Source organism: Lolium rigidum, chromosome 6, assembly GCF_022539505.1.
Source record: "Lolium rigidum isolate FL_2022 chromosome 6, APGP_CSIRO_Lrig_0.1, whole genome shotgun sequence".
In the NCBI taxonomy this organism is placed as follows: domain Eukaryota; kingdom Viridiplantae; phylum Streptophyta; class Magnoliopsida; order Poales; family Poaceae; genus Lolium; species Lolium rigidum.
In genome coordinates, this window is record NC_061513.1 from 246,333,138 (window position 1) to 246,357,906 (window position 24,769).

Sequence of the window (24,769 nt, forward strand, 5' to 3'; positions counted from 1 at the left end):
TCAAGCATCACAGGCTTGCTGGGAGGAGCAGGGCAAGCATAAGCTCAACCCAGAAGCAATCCTCTACAACAACAAAATCATCTAGGAGCTGGAGTGAGGTATAAACCAAATCAACCTGAGCAAAACCAAGTCTTGCTCATAAATAAGCATACACTTGCATCACAGAAGCAAAGTGGGTATGAAACCCTGGATACATCATCATTTGGTTGCAAAACCAATTGGTGCCAATAAATCAAACAAAGGCTAGAAGGAAAATTAACCAAGGGAACACTGGTTGTGTCAACACAGTGACACAACCAGAGAAATCCAGCATGGATTCAATCCATGTAGCCATTTCAAGACACCAAGCACCTAATTGTCTAGCTACATCACATCCATCCATGAGATCATTACTGCTCAGCAGTTCATCTCAGTTATCTTTTCAATCAAGTTAAACTACGCAGATAAATGAGATGCATAATTACACAGTGCACCAGAACCTTGCAAATGATCTAGATGATCACTGCAAGCAACAGCAGGTGCTGGGGTAAGCAAGAGCATGCACCAGCACAGGCTTGAGTGCCACACAGGCCAAGTAAGAGCATCAGTGAAACACAAGCCATAGGACAACAAAAAGTCATCAAGCACTGAAGATCATATGATCATCAGGACCTAACAGAGCATGCAAATACATGCTAGAGCCAACCTAGCAACAAATCATGAATCATATAACTTACACAGCACCAATTCATCAATAGTTGCTTCACAGCTAATCACATAAATAACTTACGATTGTATCCAGAAGCACATCAAATGCTTGATGAACCACTGGATCATAATACACAAGCCAAGCATATATCAATTCATCACTGAATAACCCTGATAAGTCCACTGTAATGCTCAATTGAGCATAATCATAAATTGAGCAAAAGAATTAGCCACAATGGCTCAGGCACTTGCAAATTTGCAAGAACTACACACTGTGATCAAGCCACGGCAAGCAAATTTGCAAGAACTACACACTGTAATCAAGCCATGGCAATAAACATGAATACACTTGAGCATCTGGCAAGCTTATTAACAAGAACAGAGGCACAGAGATAGAATTAGATTAGAAATTCTTGCACAGAGGCATGGCAGGGCTGCACACAGCAGTAGCACACGCATGGCACAGCAGCATAGCACAGCAGCTCAGGAGCAAGCAAGCATGGCGCAACAGCAGAGCACATCAGCACAGGAGCGGGCAAGCAAAGCGCAACAGTAGAGCATCAGCATGGCGAGCATCCCTACAGAGAGATACAAGCCATGGCCAGAGCTAGAGGAGGAAGAAGAACATGCACAGGAGGGAGAAGGAAGGGAGGCGCACTTACCCGGGGACGAGCAAACAGACGCAGCCATGGCGGCCACGGCGGCACACGCCGGAGCACGGCGGCGCCAGGCCAAGCCAAGCCATGGTGGCACCACAGCACCAACCGCACCACGGCGGCGAAGCCACGGCGGCGCCATCAAGCCAGGAGCTCTGGGAGCAGCTGGATCGCGCGGATCCCGTAACCCTAGCCATGGCGATGGGGGTCGAGGACGAGCGGGAGCAGCGCTTGCTCCAGATCGACGCGGACGGATCGACACGCCGTCATGAGGCGAGTCGATTGCGCCCCACGGCGAGGGCCAAGTCCGGCGGAGCTCGCCGGAATCGAGCGGCGACGGCAGAGGCGACGCGGATCGCCAGAGAGGGGATTAGGGTTAGGGTTTCGGACGCGCGCGAGAGAGAGAGAGAAGTGAGGCTGGTCGAGCTAGACCAGGTGGGTCGGTTCGACCTAACCCCACTGGGTTACACCGACAGGTGGGCCCAGGGGCAAAACCGCCATTTCACAAATCCTTTAAAAAATGCAGAAACTTTGAAAATACACAATAAATGTTTAATAGCTCTAAAAAAATAATTAAAAATATGAAAACCACTCAGTATAAAAAACTCTATCATAATAAAATATGAAATAGAATTTTTGAAGTTAAACAAGAATAAGTTCAAATTTGGTGATTTAAATAATCATTTAAATCACACATTTTACTTTCAATAATGAAAATAAGTCCATAAATTCTCTTGGACTCTAAAAACACCTTGACAACATTTCAAGGTTGTATTTTGCCCTAAATAGAGTATCCCTAAGTTATTCTTAGTACTAACCTCTCACATGAAATAATAACGACATCGGAAGGGGGGAACAAACCCTAAAACTGGAATCATGCATCAATGCTTCTTTAACCATTGCCCTTATCGGACAATGATGCTATTTTTCAGCAACGAGAGGACAAGGGTCAGTCCACACCATCCAAGCTGCAACACTTTGCGGTGTTCGAGCAAGTTCATCACTTGCTCATGTCATTCGAGTATTTTTATCAAATTACTTGCAAAGTACTATGGTTATCACTACTTTGCATAAAAAGCAAAACCACTATTTTCATAACTATGAATATGACTAAGTGGTGGGCAATGGAACCATGGATTGTGTTGATATGGTGGAGGTTCCATTGCAAGGGTTTATATCCATCTAGGATTAAACAACAAATGTCGTCCAGTGATTCTTGTGCCGCAATACCCGTGTTAACCATAAGATCTGGAGTGGGACGGAATAGTCAATCTATTTCCACCTATTGTACATCAACGGATGCGCTTGCCGTAGACACTTGTTTCCTGAGGGGCAAGTGGTGGGCTGGGGAAGCCTAAAGTCCCCACGGTAATGCGGTCTATGATGGATTGTAAGGTGTCCGGAACGGTCTATCTATGGTTGATAGGGCAGGGCATATAAAAATTGTTCGGAACGGTCTACCTTAATTGGTATAGGGGAGAACAAATGCCTGGGTCGGTCTCACCATAGATATAGGGGAAGACAATCTTACAAAAGGGTGGGTGTGCGAGGTAGCGGAGGAATATGATTGGCTATGACCTTATACCGGGCCTCACAGCATAGGAAGTGTGGACGGGAGAGCTGCCCGGTTGGCACCAAGGTTAAGATCTCTTATGGGTAAAGCAACACATCTCTGCAGAGTGTAAAGAACCGTGACATGTTGTAATATCCCAGGTAATGGGGTTACAAAAATAGAGGAATCAGATGTGTGCATTGCATTCATGCATAGAAAATCTGGGAAATTTTCGCGCTTTAAAGTAAAACAGTCACAGTAACTGAAGTTTCACTTGACCTTGGTGGAATTGAAGTAGCTCATCAAGTCAAGTGCTATTAAACTCAATGTGACAGTTGATAAAACCTTGGTTTTGGGTAGGGATGATTTGATTTAAGGGGTTAGATCAAATGGAATCAAATCTAACACAACAACACTTTAATCAATGATTAATTACTTGATCTTGTTAAGGATCACAACATGATAATCCTTGTCATAACATATGAACACTAATTCAATTGCAAATCAAGTAACAATAAAATGGAGAAACCATTTTTGACTTATCTTCTCCATGATTTAAAACTAATCCTTGATCCTACCATGAACCTCATGGTATCCATTCCATTTCAACATTGGAATAATAACAAGGAGATCCACTCAAGAAATATAATTCTTCTCTATTCCAAATTATTATACAATAAACCTAGAGAGGTGAGAGTTCTATAATATTTATTAGAAAAGCAATGACAACCTTTGAGCTAAACCTTGGATATACATCCATGCATTTAAATCATCATCTTTAAGAGAAACCCTAGGATGTTAATCAAATCAATCCCTAGAGAGAGAAACCAATTATATTAAACATAGATATTGATGATCACATCAATCTCTATGGAGCCTAACCTCAGGTTAGCATTAAAGTCCTTCCCAAATGAGAGAGAACTATCCATATGTCCTCATGACTAAATCATCATTTTTAAGAAGAACCCTAACAAAATATCTCAGACATTCTCCTGGGATATAATCCATTGAGACAACCATGACCATGTCCATCTTAGAAAGTAAAATAGGAGGGTTGTACCCTAGCTGATCAAGACAATGCTTGAGCCTAGAAATAAGAACCCATTCCATGAGAGATAACCTAGGAATCCCAATCTTGATCATTATAAATTGTGTAGTGATCATAAACCCTAAGAACTTGAGGTAAAGAGATAAAGAACAAGTGATCATGCCTAATCCATGATCATGCTCTTGAGGTATGTGAGGATAAGTTAAATCCTAATAGGATAAGTAGATATCATTCACCACATGAAATTACTAGGAGATCACTAGTAAGCAACCATATGCTTATATTCCAACCTTAACTTGAGAATCACTTGGTGCTCATAAGGAGAATCCTACCATATCTATATTCCATAGATTTAAGAACCTAAGAAAACTTTAGACTTAAACTCCATACTTTGCATGGTGAGAAACCATCCATCCATATGACCAAAGTTAACTATAAAAAGAACTATAACCAATGTAGTTACTTAAATGATAAATTGAGGTTAATAATAGAAGCCAATTGGTAGAAGATAAAACTAATTCTCAATATCATAGTAACTAGAGGAGAACATAAAATGTTAATTAAGCCATCACCTTATCATGGTTAGGGGAGATTAACCCTAGCTCATGCAATATGGTGTCATCTCATCTCACAACCTAGAATTAAACCTCAACCCTAGTTTATGCATCACTTGGGTGATCATAACTAAAAAAAAAACTAAACCTTAGTTGAGATTCAAACCATGTGTCATTATGTGAATATGACTTGAACCCTAATGGTTCATTAATTAAATACAATGTTTAAATTATAAAACATAAGAGTCACCTAATGCTAAGTCCTATAAGTAAATCATATGTGTAGTGATCCACCATTTATCTTTGTAACCAAGATAAATCATGATGGAAACAATCCCTACTTAGATACTTTCAAATGTAGTGATAGTATTAATCTTAACAAGGGGGTTATATTAGAAATGATAAAACTCTAATAAATATGTACTCACATAAAATCATGTGCTAGTGACAAAATCCTCAAATAGAAACCAAGCCCGAATATCAATCTCTATAATAAATTGAGTTCAAAGTATCAACTCTAATACTTCAAACAGATTGATACACAAGAAAAACATAAAAATAAAATGAGGATATAAATTCATGCTCATTTGCTATTTTTGAATAAAACACAAGTATGTAATATAATACTTTATAAAATACTTGTTTCAAATGGATTATGGGTGTAATAGTCATTTCACAACATCCAAATGGAATTAACATTATTGAAACACCTGCAAAAATAACAGAATTCAAATATAAATTCAAATGGGCAAATACAAAACAGAAAATAAATAAGAGAAAAGAGAGAAGCTTACCTGGACCTGGCCAGCCGAAGGAGCCCAGCAGCAGCCTGGCCGTGGCAGCCCACCAGAAGCCCAACTGCCTCAGCCCAGCACGGCCCAAACACGCCCAGCTTACCTCTTCGTTGGATAAGAGCGAGGACGAGGTCGCCACCTTCGTCTTCGTCTCTGCACGCGCGGGAGGGCGCCACGACGACGGCGAGCTCCACGTCCCGCAGTCGCCGCCGCCTCTGTTGACTGCCAGCACACGTCGGAGAGGCTATAAAAGGCGCGGGTGCCCATCATTTCTTCCTCCTCTGCTCCGATTCCGTCCCAAATCGAAACCCTAGTTGCCGGCCGTCGACCATCGCCGCCGTTAGGGGCCACCCCAAGCACTGCCGTGAAGTCCCAGAGCTCCGCCTCGTCTCCAGCAACCACCTCGTCGACGCACGCTTGCCGGGAAGCCTCGAGGACCTCGAATTGCGACCTCACTGCCCCGCCGGTCACCATCAACCGTCGCCATTCGCCGTCGCCATAGACCTTCCCTCGCCTCGCCGACCACACCACTGCGCTCCTGGTGAGCTCACGAACCTCCCAGTACCCTCGCCTCGCTTAATTAAGCCCTGCATCGCCATCGCGTCGCACGTCTGCGGGCGCCGCCGCGGTATCTCGCCGGAGAGCACGCTCCGGTGACCAAACCGGAGCGGCGCTACCACCAACAGCTTCGTCGCATCGCCTCGTTCATTTACGCATGCGCACGCCCCCGTGAGAGCGCCGATTCGCCGGCGTCGATTCCGTCTGGCCGCCGGCCAGCCTCTGCCATGCCACCTCGTCAATTTTGACTGCGGTCAAAGTAGTCGTGGCAGCAGACCTGGCCACTGGCCTACCTGTCAGCGACTATGCGGGTAGATTACCCGGGTAGCCTTAGTAAATCCGTTTCAAATTCAAATTCAATAAACATATGCAACTTCAATTGAATTTAGAAAATTCAAATTAAGTCAGAAAAATATAAATAAGATATCAAAATTCTTAGAAAAGAAAAATCTATCCAATAAAAATATAAAATGAAATTTTTATTTTTAATAAAAATTCAATTATTTATACTTGTCATTTAAGCCTTTAATTTTAATTCTAAATTCAATTAAAATTCAATAATTAGGAAAACTTCATAAAATAAATAAAAACCAATAAGTCAATAAGTAAAACATTAAAATTAATTCTACTTTACTATTAACTTATTAAATCCTTATTAGGAGGATTTAAAACCCTAAATAATAATTACCTTAATTATTAATTGTTTAAAAATAATAAAATGCCAAATCCCATATTATTTTTATTTCCAAGTTATTAATAACTTCAAATTTAAAATGAAGTTATTAATCCTAGAACTATCCGGTAAATAGCAAATCCTAATTCCATATGGAATGATATTACAACCATATCATTTCATGGGAAACCCTAAACCCTAAATTCATTTAGAACATAGTTCCATTATTACATGTGAACCCTAATTTGCTTCTAACCTAAACCCAAGGTTAGAACAAGTGATCATGGTACCTTATTTCAAATCATAGAGTCATCATTAGCAACTATAAGACATACCTATGTCCACATAAAATGTAGAACCCTATCACTAGCAATTTAGTATTTCATGTATGCATATCACTAAACCTTGTTGATCAAGTAGGATCAACCAAGTTTAAACCCTAGCTTCTACTGTCAAAACCATCATCCTTATTCATTCCTATTTAGCATCACACCATTGTGATGAACCCTAACAGCAACCATACCTACTATTTTACTTTACATAACCCTGTTCCACTAAACCCTACTAGTGTGAGATACTTATGAACCATCCTATTTAGGAACCAACCATTCTCTACTTAGAGATCCAAGGGCTAATACAAGACAACCTCAACCTTAATTGTTATACTTCTTATTATTTAAGAAGTATGTTCTTCAAAAGTTATTCTTTTGAAGAAAATAAGGAATCATCATCAATCCTGCCTAATAGAATCTATAGACAATAGCCATCTATCACCAGCAAGGTAGCATCAACCTTGATAGCACCCATGTGTAATTAATTGCTTAGGATGCCTAGGCATAACTCCACCTACTATTGATGAATCCAACTCTGTTGTGATCCATCTAATACTTACTCAGAAACTAGATGAAACCATAGTCAACCATAGAACCCCACCAATCTAATTATCATACTTGTTCTTTATTCAAGAACATGTTCTTCAAAAGTTATTCTTTTGAAGTATATAATAATCAATCACTAACCATGACATATAGTACTAAAACCAACCACTATTTATTACATGTTAGGATTACACCAAATCTTAGTGTTGTGTGTTATTAATGCTTTTGTTATGCTATATTGCAACACCCATTTATGATACCAAGTAATCACCCTGAATAAGAACCTTGTTTGTGAATCACTCTAAAAGTGCAACACACCCTGAACCCATCATTACAACTCACTAATCCTAAATCATCGGGGTTAGGTCACGCTTAAAGCGATTGCATCTCATACTTATGCATTATTGCATCCTTGCCAATCTTTTAAACATCGTCCTTACGGACGATGATGCTATTTCAGAATTTGGAGTTATTGCGTATCGAAGACCTTGTCTGCATAATCTTGCAGCCAAGAAAGGCAAGTTCATCGCTTGCTCATGTCATTTGAGTACTTTTATCAAATTACTTGCAAAGTACTATGGTTATCACTATTGCATAAAAACCAAAACCACTACTTTCATAACTATGAATATGACTATGTGGTGGGCAATGGAACCATGGATTGTGTTGATATGGTGGAGGTTCCATTGCAAGGGTTAATATCCATCTAGGATTAAACAACAAATGTCGCCGAGTGATTCTTGTGCCGTAATACCCGTGTTAACCATAAGATCCGGAGTGGGACGGAGTAGTCAAAAGTGTTTCCACCTCTCGTTCATCAACGGATGCGCTTACCGTAGCAGTTGTGTCTTGCGGAGCAACTTGAGGGTGGGGAGCCCCTTCTAATTCCCCACGGTATAGGCTGTTGCTTACCGTAGCGGTTCGTTGCTTGCGGAACAACTTGAGGGTGGGGATCCCCTTCTAATTCCCCACGGTAATGTGGTCTATGATGGGTTGCAGCTACCGGCGAAGGAGTTTGGTTAACGAGTCCCAAACTGTTGTCGTGGTCGGGGTCCACCCGTGAGTGGGAATAATGGGACCGGCGAGGACCCAGGGTCGGGGTATGCAACAACGGGTGGGTGTTCGAGGTAGCGGAGGAACATGATTGGCTAGACCTTATACCGGGCCTCACACCAAAGGAAGTGTGGACGAGCACGCGGCTCGGTTGGCACCAAGGTTAAGATCTCTTATGGGTAAAGCAACACACCTCTGCGAGTGTAAAGAACCGTGACCTGTCACTCCTCGTTCCGGGATATGGAACTGCGAACGCGGCCGGAAAGGAGCTCCATGAAGTTCTAGTAAACCGGTGAAGGCTGACGGACATAGTTCTTCCGAATAAAAGCAACCTCTTGAAGAAATGATTATGAAAACCTGCATTGGTATTAGACTTTACGGTCTAATGCCGTAGCTAGTGCATTAAACACCTCTTTCCTATAATGAACTTGTTGAGTACGCTCGTACTCATCCCACTCTTAAATCCCCTGCTTAGGTATGGAGGCATCGAAGGAGGATCAACAGTGCAACTCAAAGGCCTAGGAGTCAACAACTACTTCAAGAGACAGGACCCCGTCAGTGGAGTCAGATATCACATCCAACGAGGAGAAAACATAGTTTAGCCATAGAAGGGAACTAGCTTCCTAAACCTAGCTCCTATTTAGCTAGAATCTATTCATAGCCCTATAGCTAGTCAAATACTCTACAAATAGAGTTCGTGATAGAATTAGACTACGAGTCGTTCTTCCGGAGTTCATTTGCGAGATTTACCTCATTGTAAAGTAGGAGGTCTGTGCTGATCTTATGTAATAGAGTCAATGTTGTAATTCTATAGACATGCCTTGGACCCGCATATGTTTCTGTTGTACCACTCTGAGCGATATAATACTAGTGGAACGGTGTTTCATTGGTGTTATATCAGACTTGCATACTACACCATGCAGTGGTATGCCGGGTCACCACACATGTCACTCCCTGTTCCGGGATATGGAACTGCGAACGCTGCCGGAAAGGAGCTCCATGAAGTTCTAGTAAACCGGTGAAGGCTGACGGACATAGTTCTTTGAAATAAAAGCAACCTCTTGAAGAAATGTTTATCAAAACTTGCATTGGTATTAGACTTTCTGGTCTAGTATCGTAGCTAGTGCATTAAACACCTCTTTTCTATAATGAACTTGTTGAGTACGCTCGTACTCATACCACTCTTAAATCCCCTGCTTAGATTGTCTGAACCATCTGGAGGAGGACAACGACAACCCTGAAGGAGCCGACATCATCGGCTATGAAGTACTAGACCTCTCTGGAGGTGTCGAAGGAGTAGACTACCTTATAGTCTACGGAACCGGGGAGGGTTCCGGAGGAGAGCACGTGTAGACCAACCAAGTAGTATTAGTATCCGAGCAGTACGAACTCTTAGTACTTTACTGCTCGAGGAAATAAATGTATAACTTAGTAAGACTTCTATATTGTAAGTTGAGTTGGGTTCACCTCGAACCCAGGAAAATCCCTCTTAGGACCCAAGAGGAGCTCCGAGATGATATGTAAATTATGCTTGTAATAATAAATGAATGAGTTATGGACCTGCTATGTTCTGTTGTACTACTCTGAGGGATGTAATATTTGCGGAATGGTAGTTCGTGAATGTTATATCAACGACTGACATACTACAACATGCAGTGGTATGCAGGGTCACCACACCTTGCCCACCTAATTTGAGAAATTTTGAGAAAACTCTTACATAATATATAGATAGAAAATACTACTTTGGACATTGAACAATTATGTTTGGTCTGACTTGAACCCTAAGATATGAAATCATTTAGACCAAAGCATGTATATTTTGAATCCTTTTATATTGAATCATGGACCGGTTTCAAGTGCCATTTTGTATCTCAAGTCTCAGGACTTTGGTGAAACGTGCAAATATTCGTAGATGTATGTGCTATGAAATGACAGTTGCAAAAACTAATTGAAAGATAAGACTATAGGTGTAGTGTGCACAAGTAAAACTTTCTGTCATGTTGATTGATGATCCTTTTCAGGCCCTCCCTTTGTATTTCTCCATGGTCAAAGTCTGCGTGTGATTTGTTTCTAAAATTCCAAAACCTTGAAAGCCAAAAGCACCCTAACAAATTTAACACATTTTCGAGTGGTTTTGCATATCCTAAGATTTCTAAAAGGGAAGTAATTTGAACTTGACAATGTAATGGACTGGCAATGTACTATTTTTCATAAAACAACTAGAAACAATATCTTTTGCACAAAAGACAAATATACATTAATCTTCCTCTTATCAGTTTCAGACTGACACAAATAGTCATAGGATTTTCTATGAGGTTTTGTAGATTATCAACTCCCATCATTCCCTACGTCTATGAATTTTAGTTCACACTTTGGGAGAGCCAAAAATGGAGAATTGGGTTAGGTCAACTTACATGTCTTTAGAAAGTTTGGAATTTAATACAGTCATGGTTCAAGATACATATTAGACATGGTATCGTAGTAGGCATCATACTTAAATGTATAGAATTCACATGATCATTTACAAATACCCATGAAATTCACTCAAGATAGAATAATTTCACGAGTGTAGAGGAATTCACTCAAGGTAGAAGAAGTACATGCGTGATCATTTACAAATATTTATGAAATTCAATCAAGATAGGAGACAAAAACACTCAAGATAAAATGCAAAAAAATAGAAAATTCGAGAAAAAATAAATAATGTAGAGATTGATACATAGACTGCAAAAACACTAAACAAGGAACAAAAACCGGAAGAGGTAACTAAGAATGTGAGAAAAAGTAGTAGCACTAAAATATAGAAGGTTTGTAGGCTTATAAACAAAAACACTAGGTGTAGAATCCGCGTGTTCATTTAGAAATATTACATTTTTTTGCGTTTTATTTTTCTACTATAGTATGTACTGATTGTTAAAACCACCACCATATATCATAAAAAACTACCTTGCAATGGTCCAAGGAAGTAAATTAAAGATATTTAAGATAGGAGGTAAATTTTGCCGTAGAGGGATAGTTTAGTAAGGAACCCTAGTTATGCAAATATGAGGACGAAAAATGCAGTATAGAAAATCCATTGTTTTCGCGCAAGCAGACATTTTACATTAATTGAGTACCTTTTATTACGTATACACAAAGTCGAAACGGCACGCCACTATTTTGGCGTGTCGCTAGAAGCCGCGCTCACGGGCGCCGCGTTTCGAATGTGTTGCATCCTTGTATTGAAGAAATGACTTCGATCTGTCCGTTCATATGTGATCCAAGGGCCAGGAAAGAAGTTTCCGAATTCTCGAAACACCTGAAATCTCCCCCTCTCGCCATTTCAAAAACCGAACTGCCCTCTCCGACCGCCTCGCCGCGGCCTGTCCCCCTCCTCCGCCCTCACCCCTCTCCAGTCGAGACCACTCTTCACCGGCGGCGGCCCCCTTCCCTCTTAGCCCGGCGGGCAGCGCATCGGACCTCTCTACCGATCGACGGCCTTTCTTTCCCCTCCTGGCTCCTCCTCCCGGGTGTCGGCAGATCTGTGCGGCGGCGGCCGTCTTCGTCGGCGGCGCGCCCGGCCGGCCGTCGTCCCTAACCTGGTAAGTCACTGTACTCTCCTTCAGTAGATCTTCTCCTTCCCGGCCCACCATCTTCTCCGAATTCGGGCAGCCACTGATTCTGTGAGTAGGCCAAACTGAAGAAAAAAAAGGAGCTCCTTTTGAAATTTGAACGGCAGGTTGTTCAGTTGCAGCCTGTGGATTGAAAGTTCGTAGATTTTAGACAAGGCGCCTCCTTTAAAGGTTAGATTTTGTTTCGTTATCACAATGCTACTGCCTCGCTATCGTTTGACAAGCACCATGGTTTGGGGCCCGTTGGTTCTGAGACTTGAGAACGTTTAGTGTTGGTCTTCGGTGGAAATATTGTTCAGTTTCAGTTTTATGCAAAGAAACCTATGGCTGAGATGTGAAGTATGTTTAGAAATTTTGGGTAAACCGACCGTAAGTTGCTGGTAGGGGTAAGTTTGGTGGACATTCGGGGAGGGGACTGAAACCTGAAACTATGTTGAGTGGATCTGTAATGCAGTTCAATTTCATTGCTGAAATTAGGGGCAACTTCCTGATATGATTTTTGTTTATCCGCTGTTATAATTTATACTGCAAGGTACATTTTCCATGTTTTCTAGTTTAGCATCAAAAATATGTCTCACTGTCCATGCAACATAGCTTGAAGCAACTCCTCTAATGCTTCGCTGAGGCTTGGCAGTGTAGTGATTCTGATTCCTGAGTATAATGATTCTTAGATCCCTTCAAGGCTTCTGCTACAGAGAGCGGATTGAGCACACAGTATTCACTTGTGATGACAAGTGATAAAGGAAAGGCTTCGAAGAAGGCTGGAGATGCTTCTGGACAGCCATCTACTCCTCAAGAAGGGAAAGCCAGCAATGAGCCACAGAGGCAACGGTCGCTCAACGGGTAGGCACTAACAGATTTCTGCATAAACATGTTCACTGTATACTTTTTTTTTTCTTACGGTTCTGCGCTCCTGTACCTTTAGGAGGACTACCGGCCCCACACGACGCTCAACCAAAGGAAATTGGACACCTGAAGAGGTATGTCATAGAGTCAAATATTGTGTCCAAATTGTTGGATGGTGAATGAACATTTGAGAATAGTTAGGATTGATCAAAATAACATATGCATTATGTGAGAAACAATTCTGTGGAACACCCTGGCCCTTGCGTGGAGGCTTGAGTTATCTCATTGGGTGGTTTAGTCCCACAGTCGTAGTAAAACATATTGGAACTCCAAAACTGCACAACTTGGATTAACCCATGTACAAGAGAAATGATGCATTTCAAAGTCTTATAGTATGTGTTTTGCAACTAGTGTGAGAACTGCTTGCATCTTAACCCAAGCGGAGCCTAGCAACACTGCACAACTTGGATTCACCCATTTATAAGACAATGATACACTTGGAAGTCTTATAGCATGTGGTTTGCAGAAAGATTCTTGCAACATGTAGTCTCCTGCTTTATTCTGTCATATATTCAATTGCAATTCTGTTCCATGCTATGTTATCAGCAGTGTGGCAGTCATGTTTTTGCAGGGCTATATTGTATATGTCTCTTAGTGCCTCACTGATGTGCGGGTGCTATTTAATCAGCATCATGATGCATAATTCATTAAGTCCAAATATAAATCTGTGGCATATACAAAAAAAAGTTTGTTTGCTAACACTGTCTAACTTTCACATGCGTGCTATTCAAATGCAGGATGATATATTGTCCAGAGCAGTTCAGACTTACAACGGGAAAAATTGGAAAAAGATAGGTACTTTCTATGGATTGATCCATACGTGTGCAAGACTATGTAGCAACGCTACTAGCTTACTCTTCATGATTGTATTTTCTTTGCATCATAACTTTTCTTACCACTGTTGAATGCCTTTATCACCATTGCTATATTTTTGAAGTGCATAATCATAAACAGGCATCTAAAACCCATGATCTATATCATCTTAAGTGTTCCTTTGCTGGGGGAAATAGTAGGTAAGAACCCCGCAATGTACAAACGAGTAAGTCAAAAGAATGGACATCTAGGTATGCACCCAAATTTGTAGGCACATCAGGGTGTGTGGATGCTGAACCCAAATTTGTGTGTATCGTGTTTCAAGTTTTGAATGTGGTCTATGTGTTTTTCATTAACATTATTGTATCTACGAACACTGCATTTCGTATTTTTCTATTCGCTTTTATTGCTTTACAATTAGAGAATTGATTTTTTCGAGGCCCTAGAGGATGATCCTTCCGTTATTAAAAAAAGACAATGATTTTTTTTTTGCTTTGTTTGTGCTTTCAATCATGCTTCTCTAGTCTACACTCTTTTTTCCCTTTCTTAGTGGGAGCACCTCCCCTTGTTTTGTCACAACTTCAAGCATTGACACAATAATCTTTTACTTTTCCAGCGGAATGTTTTCCTGATAGAACCGATGTACAATGCCTGCACAGATGGCAGAAGGTTCTAAATCCTGAGTTGATCAAAGGGCCATGGTCCAAAGAAGTAAGTCCCCCTATTTGATTTGTTTTCCTTTTCAGCTTTATTTTGTAAACGTTGACTGGTTGAGTCTTTGTATGCCCATATCAATTGGTTCTTTCACCTTTTCAGGAAGATGACATCATTATTGAGATGGTACAGAAATATGGTCCAAAGAAATGGTCAACCATTGCTCAAGCTTTGCCAGGACGTATAGGAAAGCAATGTCGGGAACGGTATGGCATGAACCTTTCACTTCATCATTCTTGCACCTAAGAACTTTTATCTTTGCAACTATAGTATATATGACGTAATGTTGAACAACTGAATGTGAACAGTAGGTTTATGTAGCATCGTGTTGCTCTGTTGCTTCTGCGCACCAGTATTGTGATTTTATAAGACACGTGAATAATGTAATTCTTGATGCAAGTGATACACAGCTCTCCTATAAACTCTCGGTTAAAGAATGTAGTAATCTCAACAACCAATAATGCAAGGTTGATTTTACAGAACCCCAAAGTCTTAGCATTCATCTTTCAATTATCCGTGTGATTCTACTGTTAATCCATATATCGAGTTCTGGATAAAAACGTTAATGAAATAAATTATAAATATAAAAATTAATTTCCTAACGTAGTAATGCTAGCACCAAGATGCTAGCTAGCAATACCAAAATTCAGGATAGCTGATGTTATAATTTCTGACTCACGAAGCCTTTTGGTAAAACCAATAAAAACTAAAACAGTTTAAGTAAAGTATTAATATTTTATTTACAGTTTTACATACTACGATTATTAATCACTTACAATTTTATTTCTTAGTGAAATTTATTATTTTGGGCTCAACAGAATAGCAACTAGAATACACACTACAACTTTCATATGCTAGTAATGATATGTTTTATTTTACTGTGTTTTCTAATCTCCATACATTCGGCAGACACATATCGATGCCTGGCATGCCACCTGTTAGATTGTTACTGAATTTTTGGTAGTTTAACATGTAGTCTTTTGTTAAAGAAATCAAGGGTGGTTATTTTAATTATGCATGTGCGTTGACTTTAATTGGTAGCCATCACTAATTCATGATGGAGTATGGACCCTTTAATGATGGACCATCTTATCTGTAATTAGGTGGCACAATCATCTGAACCCTGGCATAAACAAGGATGCATGGACTCAAGAAGAGGAAATTACTCTCATACATGCCCATCGAATGTACGGAAACAAATGGGCTGAGTTGACAAAGTTCTTACCGGGAAGGTAACTGAAAAATGGTCCTTTTTATGTATGAGCTGCTGGAAATATTTATGTATGATGTCATGATGAGCCCTGTCCTGTAAAACTTATTTTCTTCCCATTCCAGGGTCTATATCACCATCCCAGATGAATTCCCAAACTTTTGGGTTCAGCATCCACACACCCCTTTTGTATTAGCCATCATTTGTAAGATATGGTGTTATAGTTGGGGAAAGATAGTACCTAAAAAGGAGAATAAGTAGTTTGCTTTTGGAGAATAAAAGTAGGGTATAGATTCCATTAAAATGTGAAACCATTGCCACTGCAGTGCTCTCTTTTATTTTCTATGAACAATTTTTTAAATTTGTAATAGAATTAGGGCATAGGTTCAATCAAGTAATACAGGAAGCTAATAGAATGTGCAATACGTAACATGTATTCCCTTTATGGGCATACATTCCTTCATATCATTAGATTCGTATAGTCTAGGCAGCCCCAAGGCCATGTAACTTGTATTATTGTTCTGATCACTCAATAGAGAAAGTGATAGGCCATTTCCCAAATATTGAGACACAATACGCTGGGTAAGCCCAACTGCATCTTTGATGCATCTTTTGAGCTATAACATCCCTGCCTTCCGTGATGGCTTATGAAAAAATGTGGCTGAGCTTTAAGTTACTGACTTGCTATTGAATTACTACTATTCAGAAAATAATGATTCCTTTTAGACTACTGAAATGATTGAATTTCTAAATTTGTGTTTCCTGTACCAGGACTGACAATTCGATAAAAAATCACTGGAACAGTTCTGTAAAGAAGAAAATTGATTCATATATGTCAGCAGGTTTACTTGCTCAAGTCTCGTGTCTCCCACTTATTGAACACCCTGCGAATTTTAACTCCTCACCGGCGATGACCCAACAAAATAGTGAAGATAGTGGCAGCAATGCTGTCAGGGAGGTTGAAGATTCATCAGGGTGTAGTCAATCGTCGTTGGCCATTGTTTCTTGCTCACAAGTGCAGAATGGAAATTCGGTCCTGAGCTCTGATTTACAACTAAATGTTGATCCCAGCAAGATAGAAACACATGATTCTCAATCTCTTATGTGTGAGGAAGCATGCTATGCTTCCACCGAGGGTGTTGCATCTGCTTTGTCTGAGGTTCATTGCCATGTTTCTTCCTCCGGATTTGCTTCAGATAAACACTCACAACAGGAGTTTGCTCAAAGAAAGAATTTCGAGATGGAAATTGATGAAGCACCAAGTAACTCTGTGTTTGTAGATAACCAGACAATCTGTAGCACATCGAACAATGATAGATCTATGTTACAGTATGAGATAGCACCAGATATGCCTATCTCAGTACTAACAAGCATTTCTGGAGCTGAGGAAAAAGTACATTACATTTCTGAGGCTGACTTCAGCAGTCCTAATTGTTTCAAACCAGAACTTTGGCAAGATATTTCCTTCCAGAGTCTTCTTTCTGCACCTGATATAGTTGATGAGGATTCTTTTTCAAGACTAGGTCACCAGTCAGATGCATATTCCTCTAAAGAGGACACCAATTTTGGGGCACCACCCGAACCATCACATGCATCAGATCCGTCCAGTCTGATGGTGACTGCGTATGGCCAGGGTCCGATGATGTCATTATCACAATCTCTTATCTGTTCAAATGATTTGTCTGATGCACCTGATGAAGAGTCGAGAGAGATGCCAGTTTCTGGATCAGAGATGGTTGTGTACACGCATGATTCTCTTGGAGATTCTGAGCAGCCTGCTAATCATGGCAGCAGTGATGATGGACATGATGCTTCTGCAATTATTGAAAGGATGCCGGAAAATGGGGACAAGCAGTTGACTGATGCTGAAGAACCATCATTGGCACAGAGTGAGGCTGCATCAGATGGAAAGCAAGATAAGGGAGCCCTATTCTACGAACCTCCTCGCTTCCCAAGCATGGATGTTCCATTTGTCAGTTGTGATCTTGTAACTTCTGGCGATCTCCAAGAATTTAGTCCCCTTGGCATTCGTCAGTTGATGCGCTCAACAATGAATGTAACGACTCCATTGAGATTGTGGGGCTCCCCTCCACGCGATGAAAGTCCTGATGTTGTGTTGAAGAGTGCTGCCAAAAGCTTCATAAGCACACCATCTATATTAAAGAAACGACCAAGAGATCAATCATCCCCGACTCCAGATAAAAGAATTCAGAAAAAATCCGAGACTGAAAAAGATCACACAATTGCTACCAAATCCCTTTTTGGCACTGATCGATCTACCTCTTTTCAATCTCTGGAGAAGAAACTTGAATTTTCTTATGAAAGCAAGGAATTTTTTTGCGAAACAAGTGAGATGCCAAAAGATGGACAAAATGCATTGAACAGCCATCCTTTCGATGAGCATGATCTTCCAGAAAATTTTGTAAGTACTTTCAAACCTGTTTTTCAGTTGCACTTACCCTGTTAATAGTACCTTATGTTGTAGAACAGGTGGTGGTTATATAGTTATTGTGAAGTGGCAATAGGAGTGGGCAAAGTTACTCCAGTAAATTTAGCTTTAAGCTTCTTCAAAGGAATGTGTTTCGGATTAGCAAGTACTCTAATGATGTCATCATACATGGCATATGTGGCGTTGGATATAAAGACTGGGGAAAAACGGCATACAAGTTTCCCCCTTGACCAGTTGACCTTGTTCTTACTTATATTCTTGTTCTGTGCAGCAACCTTCAGGTGTTCTTGTTGAGCACAATGACAATGCCATCCATGATCATGGCGCAAATGTCATGGATCAGAAAATGAAAACAAATCCTGAAGCTTTATCTGCCTGTAAGGAAAGAACATGTGCTAAATCAAAGTCCACAGAACTCATTGCTGAGAAATCTTCACCTTGCATTCATATGGATTATGAATATGTGAACATGTAAGATTTCACACTATTCTCCATCTCTGATGATTTTTGTGCTTTTCAATCGGTTTGTCTTGGTTGGTTGCTCATATTATGTGAGACTTTAAGATGTAGCAGGTCTCATGGCAACTGATTGTTGGGGGAATGATTGTTTTGTCCTGATCTGGTTACTAGCAAACATCAATGCTGAATATGCAACCCTGTATAATTATGTAGAGTTGTGAAATCCACTAAATATAAATTTTGAAGCTGGTACCTGGCAAGTGGTCATCATTCATGTTAAACTTTGTTTGTTGCTAGACAACTTAATTAGTCTGAAGATATAGATTTACCTAGATACTATTCTAGTACTACCCCCGTTCCAAAATGTAAGATGTTTTGAGCCTACCAAAACGTCTTACATTTTGGAACAGAGGTAATATTAGATTTACAAGTGTAAAGATTAATACTTATCTGTGAAAATAGAAGATTTGTGTAAGTGGTTCCATTTTTACTCTGAACTTGCATATCATTTGCCAGATATTTTGATCTATCTAGACTACGACGATAATATGTCACTTGTCAACTAACTCCCCTGCTTGGATTAGCATCTAGAAGTTAATATCAACTGTCAAAGAACACATGGATCTTTGTAATGAAGAACACAATTATTAGCAAATTGGCAGTCAGTTTGTTCTTTTTGCTAATTCTTAATCCTTGGTCTTGTCAGATTGGCTGATACCCCTGGTGTCAAAAGAGGATTGGAATCTCCTTCGGCTTGGAAGTCTCCTTGGTTTATCGATATGCAATATAAGGTACGCTGAGCCTTCACATTAGTTTTCTTACAGCCATTCTGTGTCATATCTGGATGAACCTTTACGACCAGCATGTAATTTGATATCCCATATTCTTAATCCTTAAATGAATCAACAGGGATGTGAATCATTATCCTATATTTGTAGCTTTGCACTTTTGAGTTGGTGCATTAGAAGCGTTTTTTTTTTTTGGTCATGTATTACTCTCCAGAAGCATACTGTGTCCATTCTATGTGCTGATATCTTTACTTGTGCCTATATGTTCTTCACAGGGGTCCTACTTTGTCAGCCCAGCAGATACAACCTACGATGCATTAGGATTGATGAAACGGATAAATGTGCAGAGTGCTGCTGCTTTTGCGGATGCCCGTGAGGTCCTGGCAAGTGGCAGTCGATGTGACAGCAAAGATTTTGATAAGGAAAACAAGGAAAACATAGATGCCGAGAACGAAACGGGGACTAGCAAGACACAAACAAAAATCATGGTGCGTAGTTCTCAACCTCTTCTTTCAGTAACTGGGATATTGGACTTCTGTTTCTAGGAGACATAATATTTTTTTAGAACGTACCATAATTTGAATGTTTGTCGATATAGCAATAACAAACTTATGTGGGAAAATCATGGTAATATGATTGCTGTAGCTGGTCAAATCATCCTTAGTTTTCCTAGATACACTCCCTCCATGCCAAAATGTAGTGCGTATGAGAATTTTTAAAGTCAAATGACATGAAGTTTGACCAAGTATGTAGGAAAGAATATCAACATCTAAAATACTAAATCAATACCATTACATTTCTCATGATGTATATTTTCGTATGGTAAATACATTTGGTATGGTAGATGTAGATAATTTTCTCAAAAAACTTGGTCAAAGTTAATATCGTTTGACTTTTTAAAAATCTTATATGCACTACATTGTGGCAAGGAGGGAGTATGTAGCGATGAAATATCTTGTGTGGGAAAATCATGGTAATATAATTTTGACCAATTTTAAACAAACTAGATCGAGCATCAAACACCAGTCTGTAACTCTGTATATGATACTTCAAAACCTGCAATATCATCAGTAGTTCTAACTCCAATCAATAACATTGCAGGCTGAGGCAAGAGTCCTTGACTTCAATGAGTGCGCCACACCAGTAAGAACAGCAGGCAACACCGTCGGCAGCGGCCTGTCAAGATCTCTCAGCTCTCCTATTCCTTCCTCCCACCTCCTGAAAAGTTTGCGATAGGGATACACCAGACCAGAGACATTCTTTGATAGCGCATTACCAGCATGTACATGCCTCCTCGTAAATCCCAACACCCAATTGTTCTCTTGTTCGCTGCATCTGTTACCCTTGTAACCTGTGACTGGACCGCTGTCCGGCGCACAATTTCAGCCAAGAAAGGATCCCCGGACTGTTGAAAGCTGTACAATTTAATTTATATATTGTTAATATGTGACATCCCAGACCCAGACTCTCACTGTCTTAGTGAGTCTGGTAAACGGGGCAGTTTTGAGCTGGTCTAGTTATATATTTGCAACTCGTTTACTTCTTCCTGGAGATTGAAATCCATTTTTGGTACCAAGTATGGGTACAGTATCTATGTACAGTTTTGTCTATGATCAACTTGTATTTTCATGTCATGCTAGACCATGAGAAACCTTTTTGGAGCATGTACGATTCACAGCTAGGCGAGTTCTGAATCTGCTCCCCTGCATCGTACATGTACATTGTCTGGGCAGGAATTGTAAGGATTCCTGCCGAGAAGTGATCGCTACACAATGCTAGTGAGGGCATGTAGGTAGCTTCTCTCATGGTGACATGCACCTGGGTCAGTTATAGTGGGTGACTCCACGAAGTGTTCGGAGACGATCAGGAAGGGCGTCCTGTCCATGGGTGGCTGCTGCAGCGAGCTCGGTTGCTTTGGCATTGGCGGGAGAGGCTACAGCTGGGGGGGGGGGGGAGGGGGGGGGTAGAGGCGCCCGCGATACCGGCCCGATAGCATTTTGGGACCGGGAGCGAAAATGGGCTCACACCGGCGCGCCCCATACGGCGCTGGCCATTTTTCGAGCCCAATAGAATCGCCGGCAACCCCGTGCCGGCCCTTTCGCCAAGGGCGCGAATCGGGCGCGCCGGCGCCTCGCAAGGCTGAATGTTTTGGACGTGGGAGCCGCCTGTCAGCCACACATCCCAAAAGTCGACGCCAGTGGGGAGTGGCGGGGCCGATGTGTCAGCGGCTCATTCAATTTTAACCTAACCGTCGCCTACCTCGCGACGGGAGTTAATTGGGGCGCAGCGGCGGTGCAGTTACCGCAGACGCGCAGCGAACCGTCCCGTCGGGCGCGCCTTGCTCTTCGTGCCGCCGTTAATGAGCGCCACCGCTCCCCCGCCTCCCTCTGGCCTATAAAAGGGTCGCGTCTCATCGTGCCTCTCACCCACAAACCCTAGCGCCTCTCTCCCCAACCCTAGCCGCCACCATATGAAAAGACGACGCCATGTCTGGTCGAGGCCGAGGTCGCGGCCGTGGTCGTGGCCGCGGCAGAGGTGCACACACTCCGTTGCCTGCGACACCGTCGTCTTCATCGTCGGAGATGGACGAGGAGGGGCCGTGCTGTTCGAGTTCGTCCTCGTCCTCAAGGGCGACCCACGCAGCATCCAGAGGCTGCCGGACACCTTCACCGACTTCGTCGCCGGTGACAACCGCCCGGGCACGCTGCATCTGCGGGAGGATTCGTGCGGCTACTACCGGTGGATCATGGACGTGATCTACGACGCTCGCGGCAAGATGTTGTTGCGGTCAGAAACCCACCGGCGGGCAGCGACTGGCAACACCGTAGAGCCGGGAACAACTCAGGGCTGCGGCTGGCCCTAGTCCCTCAGAGCGACGGCCCGCAAAGCCTTCTGGTCACACGTCCGATGCCGTCGCAAGGGCGTGCCACCCGACCTATACCCGGTCAGGAAGGTGTTGGATGATGCCTCGCTTAGTTTCCTGCATGGCATACACGTAAACATTAAATACGAGCCTCGATCGGCTCTCAGTTATTCTCGTGAATCGGCTCAAAGAGCCGATCCACCCATGATTCGTACAAGGTGTCCGAATATATGGTGGTCCTGCTTGATCAAGATAAAGCTAATGCGATCTACGACGATTTAGGGTTTTCACCGCATAGTCGGATCATCCTACTCACGATTGGGCCTCGCGCTCGCGTACGGTGATCGTGAGCCGATCCTAGACAGGGCCTAAAAACCAACACGAGGTTGATCCCCGAACATCCTGTCTAGGGCTAGCAAACTACACCCTACACGCCGCCGGATCCTCCAACCCTTTGTAAGGCCTAACTATTGCGGATATTAAACTAATCCTTGAAGAACAAGGAGCAATCGTAACGGATCGGATCTACTAAACAATGATCAAGTGGGTGCCGCCCCTACACCTAAGATAGGTGTAAGGGCGGCTAGATGTATAAGGGTTGCACTACGACAAAGATATGATACGTGGAACAATGCTAACCCTAACACATCTAAGATAACTACGTTGCTCGCCATCAAAAAGGCTTCAAGCACGAGCAACGCATGAACAACGTAATAAGCTTAGTGCTGCCTAGATCGCAAGATGCGATCTAGGCAGCATGGTGCTTACCGGAAGAAACCCTCGAGACGAAGGAGTTGGCGATGCGCCGAGATTGGTTTGTGTTGAACGTTGGTTGTTGTTTATTCCATAAACCCTAGATACATATTTATAGTCCCGGGGACTTTCTAATTCAGGCGTGCACCTAACCGTGCACGGGTAAAACTCTAACTTCTAATTTAAGATACGATCTACTATAATACAAACACATGGGCAATTTAGCCCAACTCCTTCGTGTCAGGCCGCTTCAGAGATCCTCCACGCGTAATCCTTCAAACCCATCTCACTTACGGCCCATCTCCTGATTTGGCCAAAATCTGGTGATAACACATGCCCCCGTGGTTTTGACAATGATAATTTCAAAACCACTCTGTTTTTTCCTCCGAGGGGTCACGTCGTGGCAGAGTAAAACCGTCGCAGTATTTTTCATCATGACGACTTGCCTTCCCATCTTCTCTGCACGATTTGACAGTTTTTGGCACCACCTCCTCGAAAACTGTTCGAACATTAAACCCCCACTTCTTTTATTTAACCGCACCGAACAGTTCTCCTCCTCATCCTCTCCGCATAGCACTCCAAAAGCCCTCCTGCGCACCATGTCTTCTTCTTCCTCCGCCTCATCGGGACTTTCCCTCGAGTCCTCTTCCTCCCACGAGCCGACGCCAGAACGGGACCCACAGCAGGTCCACGCGGCCAACGTCCGCCGCGCCATAGCGGCCGGGGAGGAGCCCGGCCACGACTTCTCCGTCTGGTCCGAGGACGACAAGTCCTCGACGGACGGGGAGAGCGACCTCCGCTTCCTCGCCGACGGGGAATCGGAGGAGGAGAGCGATGACGATCGCTTCTCCTGGGATGACTTCACCTCCTCCGAGGAGGTGAAGGAGGAGGAGGAGGAGGAGGACGACGACGACAGCTTCCCCGACGAGCCGCCGGCCAAGCGCCACTGTCCCTGGCCGGGGAACCTCAGTGATTTCGACAGCGACGACGACGACGACGACGAGGAGGATGAGGACAACGAAGGTCCTTCCGGCGGCCGCTACAGCGAGCCGACGACGAGCCCGCCGGGAGCAGCGCCGACAGCGGCGACGAGGGTGACGACGAGGGCAGCGACGGCCCGTAGATAGGACCCTTAGCATAGGATCAGTAGTAGTAGACGGGGCAATGTATCCCCTTAGTGCTTCCTTTTGAGAGCAATCAGCTCTTCCATGTAAGAAATCTCGTTATCAAATGAAGAAACTCCCCAATCCGATTTTGCCGATTTCCTTTATGCCAATTTAGCCGATTTCCCCTCCTACTGATCCTGCCGATCATCACTTAGCCAATGCTGAATGAGCCGATGGCAACACATCGGTCTCTCATAATCCGTCCTTCCTCTCTTCGACCACGGGGTGATCGTGAACTTGGTTAAAGCTCAATAAGCCGATGTCAGCGCATCAAGCCCCCATGATCTATCTTGCATCTCCTCGACTAATGAGTTTGAGTCCTGCTAGATCACCACCCTTGACGAAAATTGTGCCGCAGGACTAGCCGATGGTCACCCAATCGGCTCTCAAAAACAGAGCATCCACCAGGTCAGCTGCCCCCCGAGTCTCAGTCAAGGCGAAACAGAGACGAGGACACACCATTCAGACAAGTGGACCTAGGCCCAATCCTGTCTGAGAGAGCTACCATGCAGAGCCAACCGATTTCAACAAAATCGGCTCCCCGGAGCAGAGAACCTTCAGGGCGAGCTTCCCCCCGAGCTTCT

The 24,769-nt window shown here is 42.6% G+C and overlaps 1 protein-coding gene across 1 annotated transcript; it reads left to right on the plus strand.

Moving 5' to 3' along the window:
• Nucleotides 1-12,791: 12,791 nt before the first annotated feature.
• LOC124663904 (transcription factor MYB3R-1-like) lies at nucleotides 12,792-20,639 on the plus strand. The gene is made up of 13 exons (XM_047201543.1): nucleotides 12,792-12,907; nucleotides 12,990-13,044; nucleotides 13,708-13,765; nucleotides 14,400-14,494; nucleotides 14,600-14,703; nucleotides 15,601-15,729; nucleotides 16,479-16,665; nucleotides 16,729-16,866; nucleotides 16,939-18,129; nucleotides 18,428-18,627; nucleotides 19,322-19,406; nucleotides 19,679-19,891; nucleotides 20,505-20,639. Exons 1-13 carry the CDS (start codon nucleotides 12,792-12,794, stop codon nucleotides 20,637-20,639), a joined length of 2,706 nt encoding a protein of 901 aa, XP_047057499.1.
• Nucleotides 20,640-24,769: the final 4,130 nt, after the last annotated feature.

What these genes read in the sequence shown, in the direction of transcription:
- LOC124663904 (XM_047201543.1), top strand. Translation starts at nt 12,792, where the DNA reads ATGACAAGTGATAAAGGAAAGGCTTCGAAGAAGGCTGGAGATGCTTCT. An exon ending in TTATCGATATGCAATATAAG is followed by an intron (nt 19,407 to 19,678) that starts GTACGCTGAGCC and finishes TGTTCTTCACAG; the next exon opens with GGGTCCTACTTTGTCAGCCC. An exon ending in AGACACAAACAAAAATCATG is followed by an intron (nt 19,892 to 20,504) that starts GTGCGTAGTTCT and finishes ATAACATTGCAG; the next exon opens with GCTGAGGCAAGAGTCCTTGA.